Source organism: Nannospalax galili, unplaced genomic scaffold (genome assembly GCF_000622305.1).
Source record: "Nannospalax galili isolate Female #2095 unplaced genomic scaffold, S.galili_v1.0 scaffold107, whole genome shotgun sequence".
NCBI classification, from domain to species: Eukaryota; Metazoa; Chordata; class Mammalia; order Rodentia; family Spalacidae; genus Nannospalax; species Nannospalax galili.
Genome location: NW_008358490.1, coordinates 560,162 through 581,871, shown reverse-complemented (window position 1 = coordinate 581,871; position 21,710 = coordinate 560,162). Strand labels below are relative to the sequence as shown.

The window sequence follows — 21,710 nt, the reverse complement described above, 5'->3', positions numbered from 1 at the left end:
GTAATTTCTGTATTCATCCAATTCAGTTATGCATATGAGATTGTATAGAATTTATTTTTTCCTGTCTGACTTAATTCATCAGTATATTATTGAGCTTAATCCATATTGTTGAAGATATTAGTTCTTTTTATTGCTAAATACTTCGTTCTTTGAATATGTCATACTTTATAAATATTTGAGCTGTTTTCAGTTCTGAACCAATATACATAAAGCTGCTATGAACATCTTATACAAAAGTCTTTTACATAAATATGCATTTATTTATCTTGGGTGTATACTTAGAAGTACAATTTTTGAGTCATGGAGTTCATTAATTTGTATACAACTCTCTGAAGTGTTTATAGTCATTTATATTTCACTCAATAACTCAATAATGTATGAGCATTTCAGTTTCTCCATAACCTCACTAACACTGCTTATTAGTGTTTATAATTTTAGTCATTCTGGTGGTGGCATCTTTGATGGGTGATGTTGAACACACCTTCACATACTCACCAGTCATTTAAATATCTTTATAAAGTGCCTTATATAAAGTCTTTTGCCATCATTGATTGGGTTGACTTTATTTTTGATGTGCAGTTATTCTTTATGTAGTTTGGTATAAGTCATTCATAGGATTTATAAACTATAAATATTTTCTTCTAGCCTGAGACTTGCTGTTTTAACTTCATAGCAATGTCTTTTGATGAACATGAGTTTTCTATTTTGATAACCTTAAATTTATCATTTCTAATAGTATGTACCATGTAAGAAATCTTTGACTTCTCCAAGGTTATGAAAATGTGCTCTTTCTAGAGCCTTCATAACTTTATCTTGTGTATCAGTCTGTGATTCATGTTTAGTTTCTATGTTGGACAGATATGATTCATTTCTATCAATAGTCTCAATACCCTTTGCTGAAAAATTATCATTTTCCCTTTGAATTGTAGTGGCCTCTTGGCCATTTATCTGTGGGTATAATCTGTAATCTGTTTATCTGTGACTCTAATCTGTTTCATTGATCTGTTTCTCTATCGGCATGCTAATAAAACTGTCTTAGAATTCTTCCCCTTTATTGTCTTGAGGTTAGATAGTTCAAATCTCTGATTTTATTCTTTTTCCTTGATTCTTTTGGCTATTTTAGATTCTTTTTAAAAATATCTTATTATTTTTTATTTTATGTGTATGAGTGTATGACCTGCATGTATGTAAGTGCAGTGCCGGCAGAGATCAGAAGAGGGCATCAGATCCCCTGGAACTGGAGTTACAGAGGCTTTTAGCTGCCATATGGATGCTGGGTACTGAACCCAGATTCTCTGCAGGTGCAGCCAGTGCTCTTAACTACTGAGCCATCTTTCGAGCACTGATTAAATTTCTTTTTAAATTAAAATTTAGTGTGTGTGTGTGTGTGTGTGTGTGTGTATGTGTGTGTGTGTGTGTGTGTGAGAGTGTGTGTGGGGGGGTCAGAGGACAATTTCATAGAGTCAGTTTTCTGCTTCCATCTTTAAGTGGGTCTATGGGTCAAACTCAGAGGATCAGGCTTGTTTGGAAAGTGCCTTTACCCATGGAACCATCTTACCAGCCCCTGACTGGGTTTTCTGTATAGATAACCTGTACTACTTTCTTTCCAATCCTTGTACCATGTAACTTTTGTTTCCTTTCTTTGTTTCATGGTCTAGGACCTTCAGAACAGATACTCTGATGAACAGAATTAGAAAAACAGACATAGTTGCTTTGTTCATCTTAGGGAATTTTTCACCACTGTGCTGTTAGCTGTTGTGTTTTGCATATATCCTATCAGTTTCTGGAAGCTTCATTGCATTAATTTCCAGTTGCTTAAAGACCTTCTCTTGAATAAATGTTAAATTATATCATAATGCTTATATGAACTAAAATAAACCAAAACTAAAGAAAATGGATAAATATTGTTTTATAATTTCATTGGTTTATACATTTAATTTTACTTTTGGGGGCTGAATTTTCTGTTATTTCCCCCTCAAGATTCATAGGGATACTTAGCTTGTTGATTTTCAACATTCAATAACTTCTAATTACCCATTTGAAAATACTAATTTCTTTCTAAACTCTATACTATAATATCCCACAAATTTCGATGTTACAATTTTAATGACACTCATTTCAGATGATTTTCATTGCTTTTATCTTTTCTTACTTGTGTCATATGTGTGTGGGAGTGTTGTTTAATTTCCAAAGTTTGGGCTTCTAGCTATTTTTTTTGTTTCTACCTTAATTTCATTGTAATTAGTGAATATTGACTTTCTCATTTAATATTTTAAAGATGTCAGTTTACTATTTCTGACAGGAAATTATTGCATCTTTGAATGTAATGTGATTTTGTCTGTATCTGTTTGAGAATTTTTTCCCCAATTATTTTTATGCTTGACAGTTTTCTTATGCTTTCAGTATGGAGCTCTTGGTATGTATTGTCCTTGGGGTTTGAAGAGCGTTTTGAATCTGTGGTTTCATGCCTTTTATCAGTATTACAATAATTTTGGATACTGTTTTCTCCAGATATTTATTCTTTGTTTTTCAGAGATTCTAAAGTGTGTTTTAATATAATCCCAGAGGTCTTAGATACTCTGTCCTTAAAAAAAAACTTTAAAAAAGGAAATGTTTTGGGGAGATGGCTCAGTTGATAAAGTGCTTGATGCACAGGTATGAGGATTGGAGTTTGGAACCCCAGCATCCACATAAAAAGCTGAGTGTGGTAGTCTGCATCTGTAACCCCAGCTGGGGAGGCAGAGACAGGAGGACCCTTGGATCTAGCTGGGCAGTCAATCTAGATCAATCAGTGATTTCCAGCTTCAGTGAGAGACCCTGTCACAAAAAATAAGGTGAAGAGTGTTAGAGGAAGACACCTCTGGCCTCCACACATGTGCATCTGCACACAGATGTGCACATTAATCCATACACACACACACACACACACACACACACACACAGAATCCTGTACTTTAGTTTGAATTACATTAATTTGTCTTCCAATTTACCAATCCTTGGATCCTTTTTTTCCCTTGCTGTGTTGTGTTTTAAAAAGTCTACCTACCTACTGAGTTGCTGAGTTACTGATTTTATATGTTCTACTGTCTTTAGTTCTAGAATGTTCTTTTGTACTTTCTTTTAGAATTTTAATTTTTTGTTGGAATTCTCATTTTAACAAGCAATTTGTCTCTCTCTTCCTCTTTCTCTCTCAAAATTGAAATTTTTTCACAAAAAAGCCTGTTTTGGGGGGGAGGGTCTTTTTTTTTGAGACAGGGTCCCCCTGTAGCCCCAGCTGGCTTGGAACTCACTATGTAGACCAGGCTGGCCTTGAACTCGCAGAGATCTGCCTGCCTCTGCCTCCTGAGTGCTGGGATTAAAGGTGTGTGCTACCATACCTGGTTATTTGTCTATATTTTAAAACATACCATATAAATTGCTTATTTAAAAATCCTTATGAGTTTAGGTCTGTTTCTCTTTATTTTTAAAGAGAAAAATGTCATCTCTTTATGAGTTACATTTTCCAGGTCTTTCATACATCTTGTAAATTTTTTGTTGTTATTGTGTGTTGTTTTTTTCAGACAAGGTCTCATGTGTCCGGGTTTGCCTGGAACTCAATACGTAGTCAAGGATGTCCTTGAACTCCTGATCTTCCTACTGCCACTTCATAAGTGTTAGGATTTCAAGTCTGTGCCACCACAGTGTGAAGAAAATATTTTCAGCAATGGAATATATTTTTTTTGTGCTTTTCTAAGATCAATCTTATTTAAAAGTTCCTTTCTATGGCTTCACATATGAAGAAATCTGATTTACTGTGAAAAACATATAAATATTTGTTCATTGTTTGCTAGCATTTAGAACTAATGGAAAAAGATTTTTAGACTGCTATGATTTTGTCTTTTATAGGCATCTCTTTGTTTTTCTTGATTTATCTTTAAAGTTTTCATAAACATTTTAAGGTTGAATATCTTTCTCTTGTTTTTTGCCTGTAATGTGAAGCACTTGCCCTATACTAGATTGGGTACATTTTCAAGAAATCTTTAAAGAAGCATGAATTGTTGCTTTTCTTCTAGTTATTTTGGTATATTCCTCAGAAATACCAATAATTCTTGTCAGAATCTTATTTACTGTAATTTGAAGTGGTGATTACCAATGATTCATATATTTATTTTCCCCCCTAGCATCTCAGTGTCTCTTACTCTGTCACTTACTAGATTTTCTACCCAAGATTAGCTCAGCTAGCTTATAATGGTTATGTGCTCCATAATCCCAGAACTCTGCAGGTAGAGACCAAATTCAAGGTCAGCCTGGCTTATATAACGAGACCTTGTCTCAAATAAAATTTTCTTTCAGTGATGGTTTCCAATTTTGCTATCTTATTTTTGGTTTGTGTGTACTTTTATTATCTCTTACTGAAATCCATTTTTGTTACGTTACATTTTTTTCTTTTCCCCGTGAGTCTGAATTTCTATGCTTTTTATTCCTGTTTGATAGAGGCCATGTGTTCTTGCATCCTACTGCAGATCCCACATTCTTTCACAGAGTCTTCATAGGCTATTTAGACACCTGTTTCCTTTCAGTAGTCAGTACTTTCCTGTCCTTTGATGTATTTTTTGGTTGGTCTCTTTTTCTTTTTAAGTAATTTTTTTTGTGTGCTCAGAATTGAACCCAAGATTTTGAGACAGGGTCTTCCTGTAGCCCCAGCTGGCCTGGAACTCACTATGTAGAGCAGGCTGGCCTCAATCTCACAGAGATCTGCCTACCTCTGCCTCTGCTTCCCAAGTGCTGGCATTAAAGACGTGTGTCACCATGCTTGGCTTTTCTTTACTTATGATTGTTTTGTCTCTACTAAGGTTATAAAGAGATTATATTCATTCATTCATTCCCCTGCTCTTTCTCTCTCTGATCCAGGGCCTTTTGCGCATCAGATAAGAACTTTATACCAAACCACATCTCCTACCCTCTTTTTACTTTTTATTTTAGGGACATGGTCTCACTTAGGCTGTCCTTGAACTCATGCTATGCCTTGATTGGTCTTGAACTTGCATTTCTCCTTCCTCAGCCTCCTAAGTAGCTAAGATTATAGGCTTGCATCAAAGGCCCAGCAAGAAATTCTCTTTTGCTTCTAGAAGTTTTATATTTTACATTATGATCCATTTGAATGAATTGTGATATAGAATGAGAGGGAAGGGTAAATTTCCCTCCTAAAGATAACCAGTTGTTTCAATTCAACTTTTTCACAAGATTATTCTTTTCATATCAAATTAATTTTGATTTTTTTTGAAAAGTAGCTGGCCACATAGTTTTGCAGGTCTATTTCTAGACTCTATAGTTTGTCCCATATCTTTTCTATTACCATTATTATATTCTGTTACTTCAGCTTTATAGTATATTTTGAGGGTCTGGGGGGATGGATCAGTCAGTAAAGTGCTTCCCATGTAAGCATGGGGACCCAAGTTTGAGCCCCAGCACATGTAAAAGGCAAGCTTGGTGGTACACACCTGTAATCCAAGAATTGGGGGGCATGATGGAGGGCACAGGTAGGAAGATCCCTGAGGATTGCTGGCGGGTCAGTCTTGCTGAATTGGTAGCTCTAGGTTCAGGGAGAGACCCTGTCTCAAAAATAAGGTGGAGAGTGATTCAGGGAGACACTCAATGTTGGCCTCTTGCCTTCACTTGCACACACATGTGCTCATGCAGACACACATGAACAGGTACACTCATATGCACCACACACTAAAATATATTTTGAAATCATGTGAAGTCAATATTTCAGATTTGTTCTTTTCCAAATTTTTTCTTCTATTTCAGTACCTTTGCATGTTTATGAAGTTTAGGGTCACTTTGCCACGTCTTCAAAATGATCTGCTTGGCTTTTGTTCTAGTTAGCTTTCTATTGCTGTGATAAAACACTGAACAAAATCAACTTGGGGAGGAAAGGGTTTATCATCTTAAATCTTACAGTTTATCATCTAGGCAGGAACTCAAGGCAGGAGCCCAGAGCAGGTGAAATGGGCAGTGGGAGAACATTGCTTACTGGCTGCTTCTCTGGCCTGTGCTCAACTTTCTTTTTTCAAAAAATATTTTATGTGATTATGTGTGTATGAGTATATTGCCTACATGCATATAAATGCACCTGTGTTATCCAGTGCCCAGGGAGGTCAGAAGAGGGTGCTGGTTTAGCTGCCATGTGGGTCCTCTGCAAGAACAGCCAGTGCCCAGCCATTTCTCCAGCTCCATGCTCAGCTTTCTTGTCCAACCCAGGACCACTTGCCCAGGGGTGGCCCTCCCACGTTTCTCAACAGACATGAAAAAGCCTCACAGTCATGCCCTGTGTCCAAACTGATAGAGAAAATTTCCCAATTGAGATTTCCTCTTCCCAGGTGTGTCAAGTGGACAACCAGAGCCGGCCGTGGCAGATTGGGCTAACTTGGGAGAATTGAGATTTTTACAATATTGAACCTTTTAAACCATAAACATGATACATCCATTCATATATTTAGGCTTTTAAAAATTTATTTCAGCAATACTTGCTAGTTTTCCATGTGAAGATGTTATGAATATTTTGTTTAACTTATTTGTAATATTTTAAGACTTGGAATGCTGTTGTGAATAATGCCAAAATTTAATATTTACCTGCTTCTTTCTAATGTATAGAAATATAATTGATGAACTTTATATCTTGAACTTTGTTAAATTAATTTTATCTTACCTGTAAGTTTCTTAAGAATTACTGTATAATTAATTGATTATATGCTCTGAAAATAAAGATACTTTTTTCCATTTTTTCATGTGTCAGTGCATATGGTGTGTGTATATGAATGTTTACATGTGTGGGTTCACGTGTTTGAGTTTATATACGTTCCGGAGATCCCAGGTTTACCTCAGAATCTTCTTTCATCATTTCTGCCTTAGTTATTGAGGCAGGGCCTCTCAATCAAACCCAGAGCTCAGTGATGTGGCTAATCTTGCTTGCCCGCTTGCTCTGGGAATCCTCCGTCTCAGCCTTCTGAGGCTGAAGTTACAGGCTGGTTGCCTTGCCCACTCCTGTTTGAATGGGTTCTAGGGATCCAAATGCTGGCTGCTGGTGTAGCAATCACTTTAACCACTGAGCTATCTCCTTGGGCTTGATAAAGACACATTTAAATATTGTCCCTTTTAATCCACATGTCTGTCTTTGTTCCTTCATCCTCTCCATCAATCTTTCTACCCTTTTCCCATTGCCCCACCTCCTATCTGCAGTTCAGGTGTTTGATGGACATTCTGAGAGTGGGCGTGTTTGCCCTCCCCCAGCTCTAGGGAAAATATTAACATTAAATATGATGTTAGCAGTAAGTTTTTCACAGATACGTTTCTTAAACATCAGATTAAGGAGGCTTCTGTGTTTTTTGCTGAAATTTTTCATCATGAATGAATGTCAGCTTAAGACAAATGTATTTCCTCTTTCTATTGAGTTAGTCATGTGATGTCTTTTTATTCTCATAATAGGGAAAGTTACATTTATTTGCTTTACATTTTTAGACAAATCATGAATTCCAGGGATAAACTCCATATTGTTATGCTGTATTGTCAAATTTTTCTTAAGTGTTCTTGAGTCTATATTTATGAGGGGCAGAGAGAGACTATTTTCTACATTCTTTGTGATTTCTCTTGAACTCAGGATTTCTTTAGAAGACTTTAAAGATATGTGAACATTTAATGATTTTTCGAATACATTTGTTGATTTCTACTTGAATTTTATTTTTTATCAAAGGATGTGATGGGGTCTGGAGAGATGGCTCAGTGGTTAAGAACATTGGCTGTTCTTACAGAAGACCTGGGTTCGAATCTCAGCACTCAAATGGCAGCTAATAACTGTCTGTAACTCCAGTCCCAGGAGATCCGACAGCTTCTTCTGACCTCTGCGGGCATTGCATGACACGGGTGCCCTTACCTACATGCAGGCAATACACGTATACACATAAAAATAATAAAAATATTTTTTAAAAAGAAAGAAAAGTGCTTAAAAAAAAGAATGTGAAGGGTATACCACATCTCCATCTGAAATTTTGAGACCTATTTTCTGTTAGTAATGTTACTAGTCTACTTGAAAATAATGTGTATTCATGGTGGTTGTATGTAGATTCATGTTGTTGTTAATTATTGTGTGAGAATCGTTTCATTTGTACAATTTTATTGAGTTTCTGTTTGCTTATTTATCAGTTATTGAATTGAGAAAGGATTGCTGAAACTTAGAGCTACGATTACAGATTTCTTTCTTCAGTTCTGTTTATTTAATAAATACATACATGTCCAAGATTGTTATATATTCTTGACCTGTCAGCACTTTCATCTTTGTGAAATGACTTTCTTTTTGTCTTTCAGTATTCCTCGTTCTGGAGTATACCTGTCTGGCCATTATATATATACTCCAGATTCCTTCTGATGAATATTTGCATGGCCTTTTTACTTTTTATTTATCCCCTTCTTTGTATCTCAGGTGTTTGTCATAGGCAGTGTATAATAAAGTCATGCTTACAAACCTCTTAAATCTACTTCACAATCTCTGCTTTTTAGACTACTTACATGCAACTAGCCTTACAATACAGTACTATTATTTTAAACAGTCATTTTTAAAATCATATGTTAATATGAGTAAAAGCATCTTTTGTAGTTATTCACTGTGCGTGCCCTGTCTAGTCCTCGTTAAACCTTTGTGGAGCCCTGGGCTCCTATCTTGTGCCACTTTTCTTCAGCTTTTAACATTGGTCATAGTAGATCTCACCTAGCAATGCGTTCTGTTTCTAGTGTGTCTTTGAGTAACCTTTATTTAGTATTAGGTATAGACTTCTAGGCTGAATTTTTTTCTTTCAGCCTATGAATGATATTTTTCCAATGTCTTCTAGCTTACATTTAAAATATGTTCTATTAGTATATATTAATTACACACAGTGTTTCATTATGATAGTTCCATATATGTTACATAATATATTTTCATCTCCTTCACCCTGTATTTCCCTCTCTTGTCCTTCTCCGACTCCCACTGATTCCCCTCCTCTTCCCAATGAGCCCCCTCTACTTTCATGCCGTTTTTTTTAAAGACCCAATGAGTTTTAGTAGGGTTACTTAAGAATCATGGGTGAAGGGTTGTTTACGGGAGCATGGACTTAGTGGCTACACCACTTAAGAAATGTTTCTCCCTCCCCCATCAATCATTAATTGCATATAAATCATTGGGGAGGGGTCCATCCCCATGAACTTCCCATCCTCCAAGACAGATTGACGAAAGGGCTCAATCTTATGCATTCTCGTGCTGGTAGTCACAGCTGCTGTGAGTTCAAGAGTGTTACAGCCATGTTGTGTCTGGAAGTCAGTGCTCCACATCATTCCCCCGCTTCCTCTAGCTCTCAGTTACATTCTTTCTATCTCTTCTTCCATGATGAAGAGCCTTCCTTGAGCCTTGCATGGAGTGATAGAGATGTCCTATTTATAGTTGAGCATACAATAGTCACTTTTTCTCATCATTTAGACTACTTATGAGTCTGAAGTTACCCTTGCCCACTGCATAAGGAAGCTCCTCTGACCAGCAGCACTAGTCTGTGGACATACATATAGTTGTGTAGAAGGCACTTAGACCCCCGCCATTTCCATTCATCAAAACAGCAGTAGTAACTTTCCCACTAGGGCCTATGACCCCCCCCCCACACACACATGTGATTTTGATTGGGTTTACAGTATCACATGTGACTTCCCTCTGTGGATGGAACCTGGTTGGTTATGTTTATAGCAGACTTGCCACAATTGCATCAATAGGTTCATCTCACCTGACTGTTGGTGTTATTACACAACAAGCAAGGTCCACAGTTGAGTAAGATGGTTGATAACAGCTCTACCCCAGCAGTCTGCATAGCATCTTCTGACACTATGAGGGCTATCCAAGAGGTAGGAAGCTTCCTGCCCAGTCCCAGCTTGGTGTCCGAGTGTCCCAGTTTGCATTGTTTTTGCTGGGAGATCAGTGAGCATTCTTATCTTTGCTGTCCTCTAAGTAATGGAACTTGTGCTGTTTTGTTCTGGTTTGCTTTGGTTTTAAGACTTCTTCCTGTTTCATTAATGTGATTTTAATGAATTTTGATGTGGTTTTTCTTTGCTTTATCTTGCCTAGGACTCAGTGAGCTTCTTTGATCTGGGGGGTTAATAATTTATTTTATTTTCTTTATTATTTTTATTTTATGTGTATGGATGTATTGCCTGCATGTGTATAAGTGCACCTATGTCATGCAGTGCCCACAGAAGACAGAAGAGGGCATCAGATTCCCTGGAACTGGAGTTACAAATGGTTGTTAGCCACCGTGTGGGTGCTGGGAACTGAACCCAGGTCTTCTGCAAGTGCTCTTAACCACTGAGCCATCTCTCCAGCCCCTGGGTTAATAATTTTCATCAAAGTTGAAAAAATTGCCGTTGTTCCTCAAATCTTTGGTTACCCACTGAAGAAAATGTCTCTTCCTCCTCCATCAACTGTTAACAGGTATGTGTGTGTGTTTGAGACAGGGTCTCCTTGTAGCCCCAGCTGTCCTGGAACTCACTATGTAGACCAGGCTGGCATTGAACTCATAAAGATCTGCCTGCCTCTGCCTCTCCAGTGCTGGGATTAGAGGCGTGCGCCACCACGCCCAGCTCTCTTTTCAGCCTTTTTGTGCTTTAGTCTTAGGTGTTTGGTTTCCCCACAGCTCACTGAAACTGTTTGTTTTTCCCTAACATGAGGCTTTGAGCATCTTCTAGTATTATGTCTTCTAACTCACTGTTTTTTTTTCCCTTCTGGATTGCCTAATATGCTATTAAAGCTTTGTTAGTGAATTTTTCCTTTCAGACATTGCATTATTTTCATTTATAGAAATTCCATTTGATTCTTTTATAATCTTTCCTCTATATATAGTCTCATTATGTTTATGTTTACCTTCCCTTTGACTATGTTCATAATAGTTTTAAAAATGTTATTATTTGCTAACTAGAAATCTTTAATTTCTAGGATTAAAAAAATTATTATTATTATTTTTTAGGTGTATGAGTGTTTTCCTTGCATGGATGTATGTGCACCCATGCATGCAGTGCCTGCAAAAGCATGGTTGTTAGCTTCCATGTGGGTGCTGGGAACAGAATCCACGTCCTCTGCAAGAGCAGCTGGTGTACTTAACTTCTGAGCTATCTCTTTAGCCCCTCTGGAATTGTTTTTGTTGATCACTTTTTTTCTGATTCTATTTAGCATTTTTTCCTGCATTTACAAATACCATGTCAATTTTGACTGGATGCTGGACTTCATAAACATATTGTTGAGTGTCTGGTCTTTTGGTCTTCCATTATTGGAAGCATTATTTCATTATTGGCGCATTGAAATTTGTTCTGGCAGTCAAGTTACTTGTGGACCGCCTCAACTCTTTTAAGGTTTGTTTTTATACTTTATTTGGCTGAGTCCAGAGTATTCCTTTCTCCAGTAATTTAGCCCCATTACTAAGTTATAACCTACCTAGCGTCCCCATTTAATTCTCCAAGTTTTAAGTGAGTTTCCTGCACTTTGGTTCTTTGAACATCTCTTATCTATATATGAACATGGGATTGCTCAGCCTGCAGGGCTCCCACAGTTGTTCTCCATCCAGCCCCATGGAGTTTACACCATCCATATTCAGCTTATTATAAAGTCAAAAGGAAACCTAGTCACATTTCTGGATCTATTGTGTATATCCTGATTTCTTGGTGCTCTGTCCAGCAAATTTCAGTGAACTTTCTTATCTAAACTCCAATTTCTGACCCCTCAGTTAAATAAAATTCTCTTCTTTGCTGATCTTTCTTCTTTTAGGGTCTAATCTGAAATCGTTTTCAGCAAGAAAACCAGAATGATTGTGGTGCTGACTACATTTTTTTCCTCCCTCTTAAAGAATACTGTCCTACACCTCTAGGTCAACTTCTCAGAAGTTGTATTGTTTTAGTTTTCTAGTTGACTGTGGTGAGAACAGAAGTACAATATTAATTATTCTATCATAGAAGGTTCTTGTCTCTTGCTTTGTGCTCTCTTCAGTTATTTTTGAATGCAGCTTTATTTGCCACAAGATCTACATGGATTGACCAGTTTTGAGTCTCTATATTAATCATCTGTGGCAAAAAAAAAAGCTTCCCTGAAGAGGTTTCAGTGATGCATAGATCTATGAGTATAATAATAGGTCATTAGGAGTTGGTTTAATACTATGTCCATTTAACAGAATAAGAGTAGTAGGTTCTCTCCAACGGGCCCATGACCTGTCTTAGTCACATGTTCAAGAGATTGTGAGTGTTCAGCCATAAATGGGATATTTGTATAATACCCCCCCTTCCCAAGGCTCAGGGGTCATTGAGGAAGAAGGGGCAAAAAGTTTCTAAGAGTCAGAGATGGTGGATGACCACAGCGAAGCAATGTTTCTGAATAGAACAGGGCAGTTGCACATGTGAACTCATAGTGGTCGTGACAGCATGCATAAGAACCGCTCAAGTTCGAGCCAGACGAAATCCCAGCATGGAGCAGAGAGGTGGGCAGGAAGTCCCACCCCTAGCTGATGAGCTCTTGGCAAGTGATAGCTGCTGGGAGAGGGAGAGTTAGTTTTCTTTAGGAGTGTGGCACTGTGCTCCAGTGGATGACCCCACACCCAAGAGTATGTGGGCAACACAAATTGGCCATGATAGGCCTGAAAAGGAAAATGAGGACATAAAGTTGGGTGGGTAGGGAAGAGGAAGTGGATCTGGGAGGAATTGGTAGAGGGTGTGAATATCATCAAAATACAAGCTATGAAATTATAGAAATAAAATATTAAAAAATAATCTAAAAAATACATGAATTGCTCTATGTCAGAGTTAATTTCTGTGCTTTTCTCCAGTAAAAATCATGTTCTATCCTCAGAGATTATGATTTGGAAGATCTAAAATGGGCTCCAAACATTGTATTGCAAAAACCTTGACAAGTGTTTTTTGACATGTAGCCAAAACTATGTTATTTTAATAACCATAAATCTAGTGTGATTATGATTAATGTAAGCGAAGTGTTCTAACTCAATGACACTTGTAAAAATTGGTGAAAAAAATTAAATGGGGAACTTGGCCCCCCCCATACACTTTCCTCATCCACAGAGCACATGTCCTGAGAGCCCTGGTGGACTGCCATGGCTATTGTGTGTTCTGATCTGTCTGTGCCTGTACTGTAGCAGTTGGCCAAGAAATGGCTAATAGTCACTAAGCAATCTCATAATGCATGGGTTTGGAGATGGTTAGCAGATTTCATCATGTACGTCAGCTGTTTTCAACAGAGGTGATGATTTGGAGTTCATTGGTAGGAAGAGCAGAAGGCCAGTTATAAACTCAGCAGCAAAGAATGCCATGATGGATTCATTGTATGTCTTTCATGAGTTTGGGACTGGAGAAATAAGACACATGTGCCATGTTAATTGCAACTTGTGCACAGCTTAAAGGTAGTTAAGTTTCTCTAATTGCAGAAGAATCTTGTTGCCATTCTTTACAGTCATCTTGACTTTTCTACATATTGTAAACACATCTGATTATTTAATACCTATATTCAAATTATTTCTTCATTTATCTACTCACTTATTTTTCTCTCTAGAAATATAGTCAACATGATGTTGTATTATTAGAATGCTGTTCTCTTGTCAGTACTTCTTATCTCTTTAAAATAAATAGATCTGGGGCTGGAGAGATGGCTCGCAGTTAAGAGCACTGACTGCTCTTGCAGTGGACCCGTGTTTGATTCCCAGCACCCACATGGTGGCTACAAACCGTCCTTAACTCCAGTTCCAGGGGAATCCGAAGCCATCTTCTGACATCCATGGCATTGCACGACATGGGTGTGCTCACATACATGCAGGCAATACACTCATACACATTAAAAAAATAGTTGTATTGCCCTCTAAGAATAGAACATTTTAGTTTAGAAAGATGACCCACTACGAGGTATAAAAATCTTTTATGTTGTTTAAATGATAAAGTACTGGACTATAGACTCATCTGGAGGGAAATTATTGGTTATAGTTTTTTACCTGGTTTATCTCAGATCACTTGTTTTTTCCTCATTCTTTATATATTCTGAGTTAAGGACATGGGTACAGGTGTGAGCAAACTAGCAGAGACTTGGCATAGAGGTTACGTGTGTGTGAGAGATACGTTTCATCAGACAGGAAGCTCATCTTTCCAGTTTCCACATTTGAAGGAGATGGGTGGAAGTGGAATGGTGGAGAGCCCCTATGACTTATTAAATTGTTCGAACCGTTTCCTGGTGCTAAAAGTACAGGATCTTTGCATAGTACTCCACAGTGAAAAGAGCAGGGTCAGAAACTAAGTGCTATAGGTTTAAGCTCAGCTTGTATTTACTCTGTCTGCAACCATATTAAGCTACTTAACCTTTTAAATTTAACCTCCTTTTATGTGGCATGAATTTAATAATTAATATACGGTTGTTGGGGGGATCAAGTGGAAATGTTGTTGGGAAACCTTTTCAGAACTTTTTAATGTTATAATGTTGTGAGGTGGTATGATGCTGTGTATACTACCTTGTATTGACTTTCTCTCCCCCCCAAAGTGGATACAGTTATGATAGCTTTGCCTAATTTTAGTTTTTTTCATAGACTATAAGAGATGCTTCTCTTAGGAAGCCATCTGATGATGTTTCTATTTAAGAGAAAGTAAATAGTGAATTTTCTGTTACACTTTTGACTAGGGCTTAAAGAATTTCAATGATCAATATTCACTGGCTCTTCTTTGCTTTGCAGCTTGGAATCCCATCCACTGCCAGCACATAGAATGCCATAACGCAATTAACAAGCCAGCTGTGAAGGTATTGTTTGTTAAGCTTGGTTCATTGTTGTATTTTCAGAGGTTCAATTAGTAGGAGCAAATTGCTGAGTGAAGTGGAGTAAATTGCATGCCTCTCTGTAAAGCAGAACTCTGCAGTTATCCCAAGTATTCCCATGTTCAACATGACTGTATTTAGGCAGAGTAATGTGGTGTCTGCAAGTCTGGGCTATGAATCCACAGCCAAGGGTTTCATGACATTGAACTAATCAGAACTGATGGGCACATACCTAGTCTTTAACTGGTTTCTATGTGAGCTAATAAACTTACAAATCCTCCCCTTTTCATTTGCATGTTACAAATTCAGAGGGTCTGATATTTGATTGTTAAGCCTTAGCTCAAATCATAGATGTGAGTTAGTTGAAATGGCTAAGAGGTGTTTGAATAGTGTACACCCAACAGGTTACATTAGCAGTAAAGAAACAGATTTCTAGTGTCCAAGTGGTTAGAGAGGTCAAAAGACAGTCAGTTTAAATCTATAGACAGAGCCCAGTACCCTAACTCAGTCTCTTCTTTTCTACATGTATTTGTTCAATCCTGTTAAAACCATGAATTTTGGGAGTCAGATACTAAGTGACTTAATCATACATTTTAACAAGCAAAGTTGCTTACAGTCTGTTGGATACAGACACTTGACCGGATAGACCAGTGTTGGGATTTGCAAGGGTCAATGTCACACTGTGAAGGTGCTAGCTGAAGCTATGAGTATTCATAGGTGCTTTTGAGAAATTAGTGTTGTTGGAGTTTGCTTCCCTTGTCTAGACAGACTGTGATGATGCCTAAACAATACAAAATTAATACTGCCATTTTATAGAAATAAGTAACAGAATGAGATCTGGTAAATATAAAAGGACTAAACGTGTTTTATAAAGACAATGGATAACAACATTGTCATCTGCTAACAAGGCTATCCTTATGTTGTTACACTCAATCCTTGCCTTTAATGAAGGCAAACTAAATGAATATTGAGAAAGGGAAGATGGGAATACTCCTCTAGTGGAAGCACAGGCCTCTCACATTCTCCAGTGTCACCCCTATACTGAACTTCAGAAGATTTAGGGTTCAAAGGTACTTTTTGGTGGGGGGATAGTTTGAGTGAACGCGTGGGAGATCACATACTGTTCATGGAGTTAACTTGCATTTTCATAGTGATGAGACATGCATGGCTTCCTCTTACTTTTAAGTTCTAGCTTTCCTTTCTTCTGCCTGCCTGTTACAGATTTCTCCAGGTATTTTTCTTGTTGATTTTATGCCAGACTGCATTCTTGGAAGTCCTCAGGCATCCTGGTTAGTAATGCTTTCTGGCCATGTCGTCACAGAAATGAGAAGTTTGACTTTCTCCTCTTATAGGCAAGCAGTCCAGTCCACTCATCTAGATTGACCTTACTTTTATGCCAAGAGCCAATCCTGCAGGCGAGGCCAGACCATCCTGCCTTCTGTCATTTTTCTTTATTGTGATGAAATTCACACAAATAATACAAATTTAAAATTAACCATCTTGAAGTAAACAGTACATTGGCATTTCGTACATTCAGATGTTTGCAACTACCGTCTTTATCTAGTTTGAAGACATTTTTATAACAACCTTCCCACCCACCAAATCTTTTTTGCTCTTCAGTTTTCCAGTTTCCGAGAAGCAACATTCTCAATAATGCTTCTTCTGTGCCTGGCTCAGTGAAGTTCTGTCTTCACTCTGTGAACTCTGTAAGGGCCCACCACTACCACATGACATAGATGCAAGGTCTCCAACAACCAGATACATGCAACATTACATTAAATTAAAAGAAAGATATGAAATTGTATAGCATGACACAAATTTGTTGAACTCATATTCATATTGGGGCTGGAGAGATGGCTTAGCAGTTAAGAGCACTGGCTGTTCTTGCTGAGGACCTAGATTCCATTCCCAGCATCCATGTAGGGGCTAACAACTGGTTGGTTAACTCCAGTTCCAGGGAATCTGACGCCCTCTCTGACCTCCACAGGCATTGCACAACATGGGTGCACATGCAGGCAATACATTTATACACATAAAATAAAAATAACAAAGTACTTAAAAAACATTCATATTAAAAAATGTCAGTAATGCTCATCAAATACAATCAGAGATGAATCACTGAGATTAATTATTTGAACTTTTCCCCCTTCATTTTCCTAAGCCTTAATGTTGGGCTTAGATTATAAACAATCTTATTAATGCAACAGCCAGACATAAACATATTAGTATGGTGAAAATTGATCTGTTCAGAGTAGAACAGTACTGGCTCTATCACCCACAAATCTGATGAATCATATTAATTAAGTAGCCTAGTGGGTCAAAGGTCAGTTAGCTAATCTTTGGTGACTCTTTGTAGTTCTGACATCCCTGGGAGTTTGTCTTTTTGAGTGGAATGGAAACCTTATCTTCACACGGCAGCGGTTTCAATGGCTTATTAGAAATGAGAGTGGAGAAATGGTACTTATGAGAACTATGTGGGATACATAGGGCAGCCTTAGGGAAATGGATTGAACCTCACCCAAAGCTTGATATCTCTCTCATAGAAGCTATGCCTTGGGGTCTTAGTGATTTGCTAAAGTGAAAAGCACTTAAAAAAATCAGATTCATTTTTGTTTTTTAAAAATTATGTGTATGTGAATGCGTCTGTCTGTCTGGGGATATGCGCATGAGTACAGGTGCCTGCAGAGGCCGGAGGCATTGGATTCCCTTGGAGCTGGAGTTCCAGGTGTTGTGAGCCATCTGATGTGGGTGTTGGGAACTAAACTCAGGTCCCCTGGGCCAGCGGTACTTACTTTTAACTGTGGAACCATCTCTCCTGTCTCCTGAAAAGCACTTTTTAAGTAACAGCTAAAAGTTGTGACAGGGTTAAAAGTGAAAACTTATTAGACTTTACAGTGCGTTACACGTTCTCTGCTTTTGGTTGTTCTTGGCTCCATTTGAAACCTGCTTCATGAAATACTCTGAAGCCCAGATAACTATCTAAGACGGTAGCAAACTGCGGCCCACAGCCAAATCTGGCCTACTGCCTGCTGTTGTAAAGTAAGTTTTATTGGAATGCAGCTATGCTCATCTGTTTACAGATTGGCTGCCTTTAGGCTATACCTGAGGAGCTAAGGGACTGTAACAGGGACAACAGGGCCCACAAAGCCTAAAATACTCACTCTCTGCTCATTTGTAAAAATCTGTGCCAATCTAACACACCAAATGGCAGTTATTATTGTATCTGAGGAGTCATGAAACTTACATTTAGAAATATTTCACGCTAAATTCTTAGCTTCAGGTCATATATAATTTACAAAATTTGATGGTTTAGTTATTTAAATTTAGCAATTTTGGTATAGATTCAATCACCAAAATTTGGTTGTAAATGTGGATTATTTTTTTCCCTTCAAAATCAGTGAAAACAACTAAAGACACTGCTATTTCAGGAGAATTTGTACACTAGGCATATTACCTGTGTGTCTGGCTACTGCGTGGGCATATTGTTTCTTGAAAGCAGGCACAGAATTCAGAATGGCTTCGGAAAGTCCTAGAAATTTAAACTGATGTAAATCAGAAACACAACTAGTCACCTGTTTTGTTCATTTGATTTGAAACATCCAGATATTTGAAATATCCTGACCATCAACTGGGACATGAACACTTTTCATCTCTTTGCTTGGGCTAACAAGATGCTAGGTTTAAACAAGGCATCAGGGATAAATAAACTGCAGGCTGTGTTCAGAGAAAAAAAGTGAAAATGAAACACTAGGTGATTGATTCACAGCTAAGCCTCTAGCACAAAGAAGGTTAGGACTCAATGTTAGACTTAATGTGATCTTTACCAACTGAGGTGTGTCTTAAGCTAAATTCTCTTCTGCCGGCATTTTGATGTAATATGATTGTGAAATCTTAGTGATAGTTTCCTTTTCCTGAAAAGAAAGTACCTTGTTTGCCACCTATATAACCCATTTGAGCTGCCTTAGAAGAAGGGGATTTTTTTAGCTTTGAAGCATGATGGCTAATTTCTTGACACTGTTTGCTACTTGAATTTCAAATAACAGGAGAAATGGAAAACTTTAGCAGTCAAGTTTAAAGCCCCAGTGTGGGCTCATCAGACAGCAGCACAGGTATTACAGGAGGAATGGATTTTACTAAAAACGTTTGCTCCACTTTGATACTGAAACTCTGTCCTTGTTGATCTGTTTGTCTCATGGAATGGGAAATGTGGTGCTGAGGAGCAGGAGCGTTCATTCTGTCTTTTCATTTGTTTCAGATGTGTATAGACCCTTCCTTGTCAGTAGCTTTGGGTGATAAACCACCCCCATTGTATCTCTGTGAAGAATGCAGCGAGAGGATTGCAGGGTAGGTATTAGAATCCTTGGAGAGGAGGAAATAGAGAAACAATGAGAAAAATCAGAAAAATCATTTGGCCTTAAATTGATTACATTATTCAACTTTCCTACTAGCCTTTCTATAGTTTGTAAAGGTTAGTTTGTCTGATATTTAACATAGCAAACTGTCATTTGGAAGATTTCAGCTTTGAAAAGTTGCCATAATTATCTCCAGACGACACGAGAAAGCAATTGTACTCAGTGAAGCAGCTCCAGTTTTGAAGTAGTCCCGTTAAAAAGGCTGTGGAGGAAAAGAAATGTTAGAGAAAACTGGTTTCCAAACATGGCATGTAATTCGAGTGGGTTCTTTGTGCGCGTTAGTCTCTTAGTCTGTCTCAGCTTCATGCAGATCCTGCAGTATTTTGGTTGGCTTAATTAACATCTGGAAAGTATCATTTAAAGATAACTGAACATGATGAAATGCCTATAATTTATAATTTAGTTGGAATGCATTTGATGTTTTAAAAGTTCATTATCATAGTCCTCTTAATTATACTTCCTTTTTATTAAAAGCTTTTCATCAGTAGCATGTAGCTTACAAACAGTCTGTGGAAGCAGATCATTTCAATGAAGCTCAGAAACAAATTTCATTTTTCTTTATAGGGACCACAGCGAGTGGCTGATTGATGTTCTTCTGCCGCAAGGTAAGGCTGGCTTTGGAAAGGATAAATGATGAATAACCATGATTAATGACATGGCCGATTTATCTCCTTTTGCACTATTTTATTTTATAAAGACAGTAACACAGCATTACATTTTATGAATAGTCATTGACCTGAAGCATTATATCAATGTCTTGCTTATAATATGCCTGAACACTTAATAATGAAGGAAGGTGATATCAACTCTATCAAAATTAAGGTTAGATGCCGCAGTTAGGATCCTGTATGACTAAAGCCCCTGAGTTGTCTCTTAGAGCATTTTCTATTTATGTAACAGGTACTGTGTCTGACCAGAAAGGAGATGATGCTCCTTTTTCTTGCTATTCTTACCAGCTCTGTATTTGGGGAGCAAATCCTTTAATTGCACAAAGTCAGTCCCCCCATCAGTAAGATGGGGACAAAATATATCTAACCCATTTCAATGGCAAGACAAGATTTGTGATGCTTCTTGAAGCTTGTTAGAGTTGTAAAAGCTATGTGCTAGAAGTTGACAGGTCCCAGGCAGAGCATTCTTCTGCAAAAGGGAGAAGCAGGTATTCTGTCCACCTTTTTGGGGCTGAAATGACAGAGGAAGTACTTAGGAAAGTGGAGGAAAGACAATGGGTGGAAAAGTTGGAGGCACACTGACATATGAAGACTCAGTCTGCGACTAGAGATGCAGATAATAGAAGCATTTGGAGGAAAGGTATTGAAAGTTTTATATAACCAGCTGTGTGAACATTTGAACTTAAATGACACAACTTCTGGGGGGCTGGAGAGATGGCTCAGCAGTTGAGAGCACTGACTGCTCTTGCAGAGGACCCAGGTTCGATTCCCAGCACCCACATGGTGGCTACGAACCATCCTTAACTCCCTCTTCTGACCTCCGCGGCAATGCATGACACGGGTGCACTCACATGCATGCAGGCATATATTAAAAAAAAAAACCAAAACAAAACAAAACAAAAAAACAACTTCTTTGAAGTCTAACTTTTAATATTGTTATCTCAACCTTAAGAGGGAAATTAATTTAATGAGCACTGTCTGTAAAGTGGAGCAATATTGTCAGAGTACATTTCCTTCAAAGGGATATTTTGAAACTTTATCAGTAGAAAGATTTATGCTTGTATTATGGACAAAGATAACTTTCTCCCCTTGAAATGAGGCCATTCACTAGTGAACTCTCAGTACTCTGACATTGGACAGCCACATTTTGTTTGTTCTTTCTAGACAAGGTCTCACTGATGTAGCTTAGACTAGCTCCGAGCTCCCAGTTTTCCTGCCTCTGCCTACTGAGTACTGAGAATACAGGCATGTGCCATCCTGGCCAGCATGGTTTTCGTTTTCTTATCAGACAGGATCTTGCTTATCCTGCTTAGACTGGTCTTAAACTCCTGTGCTCAAGTTGGTACTACAGGAGCATACCACAGCACTCAGTTTCAAAAATATTGATACATATTAAATATCAGAGCTTTTTATGAATTCTGATCATCATTTCTAGATGTTACTCATCTATAAAAGAACTGATAATAACTTTTCATTATTTATCTAGAGATTTAACATTAACCTCAGATTATTTAATATCTACAGTAAAGTAGCAAGTGGTTAAATAATAATTAGTTATACAAAATGAGTTTTAAACACTGTTATAAATTTTACTGAGTTGGTATCAGTTAACTCCTAATTTACAGGTATAGCCTGGGAGGCATTCACCTTTAAACTTTTAAATTAAGTGTAACAAAGACAATTCTATAAATCAAATGTTAGTCCATTTTTCCAAGCCATGTTTCAAGGAAAATGGTAATAGATTCTTGGAATATTTCCAGCCACTCTCAAGACAGCAATTTGCATAGAAACCCT

At 37.7% G+C, this 21,710-nt stretch overlaps 1 protein-coding gene across 15 annotated transcripts in view; it reads left to right on the top strand.

The window, feature by feature from the left end:
* The window catches only part of Unc79 (unc-79 homolog, NALCN channel complex subunit), a 246,476-nt gene that overhangs the window by 47,408 nt on the left and 177,358 nt on the right, over nt 1-21,710 (top strand). For all 15 annotated transcript variants that reach the window (XM_008821707.1, XM_008821708.1, XM_008821704.1 and 12 more), the window contains 3 exons: nt 14,757-14,821; nt 19,092-19,180; nt 19,813-19,853. In XM_008821707.1, coding sequence (XP_008819929.1) covers nt 14,757-14,821; nt 19,092-19,180; nt 19,813-19,853 — 195 coding nt within the window. The remainder of the gene's footprint in view (nt 1-14,756; nt 14,822-19,091; nt 19,181-19,812; nt 19,854-21,710) is intronic.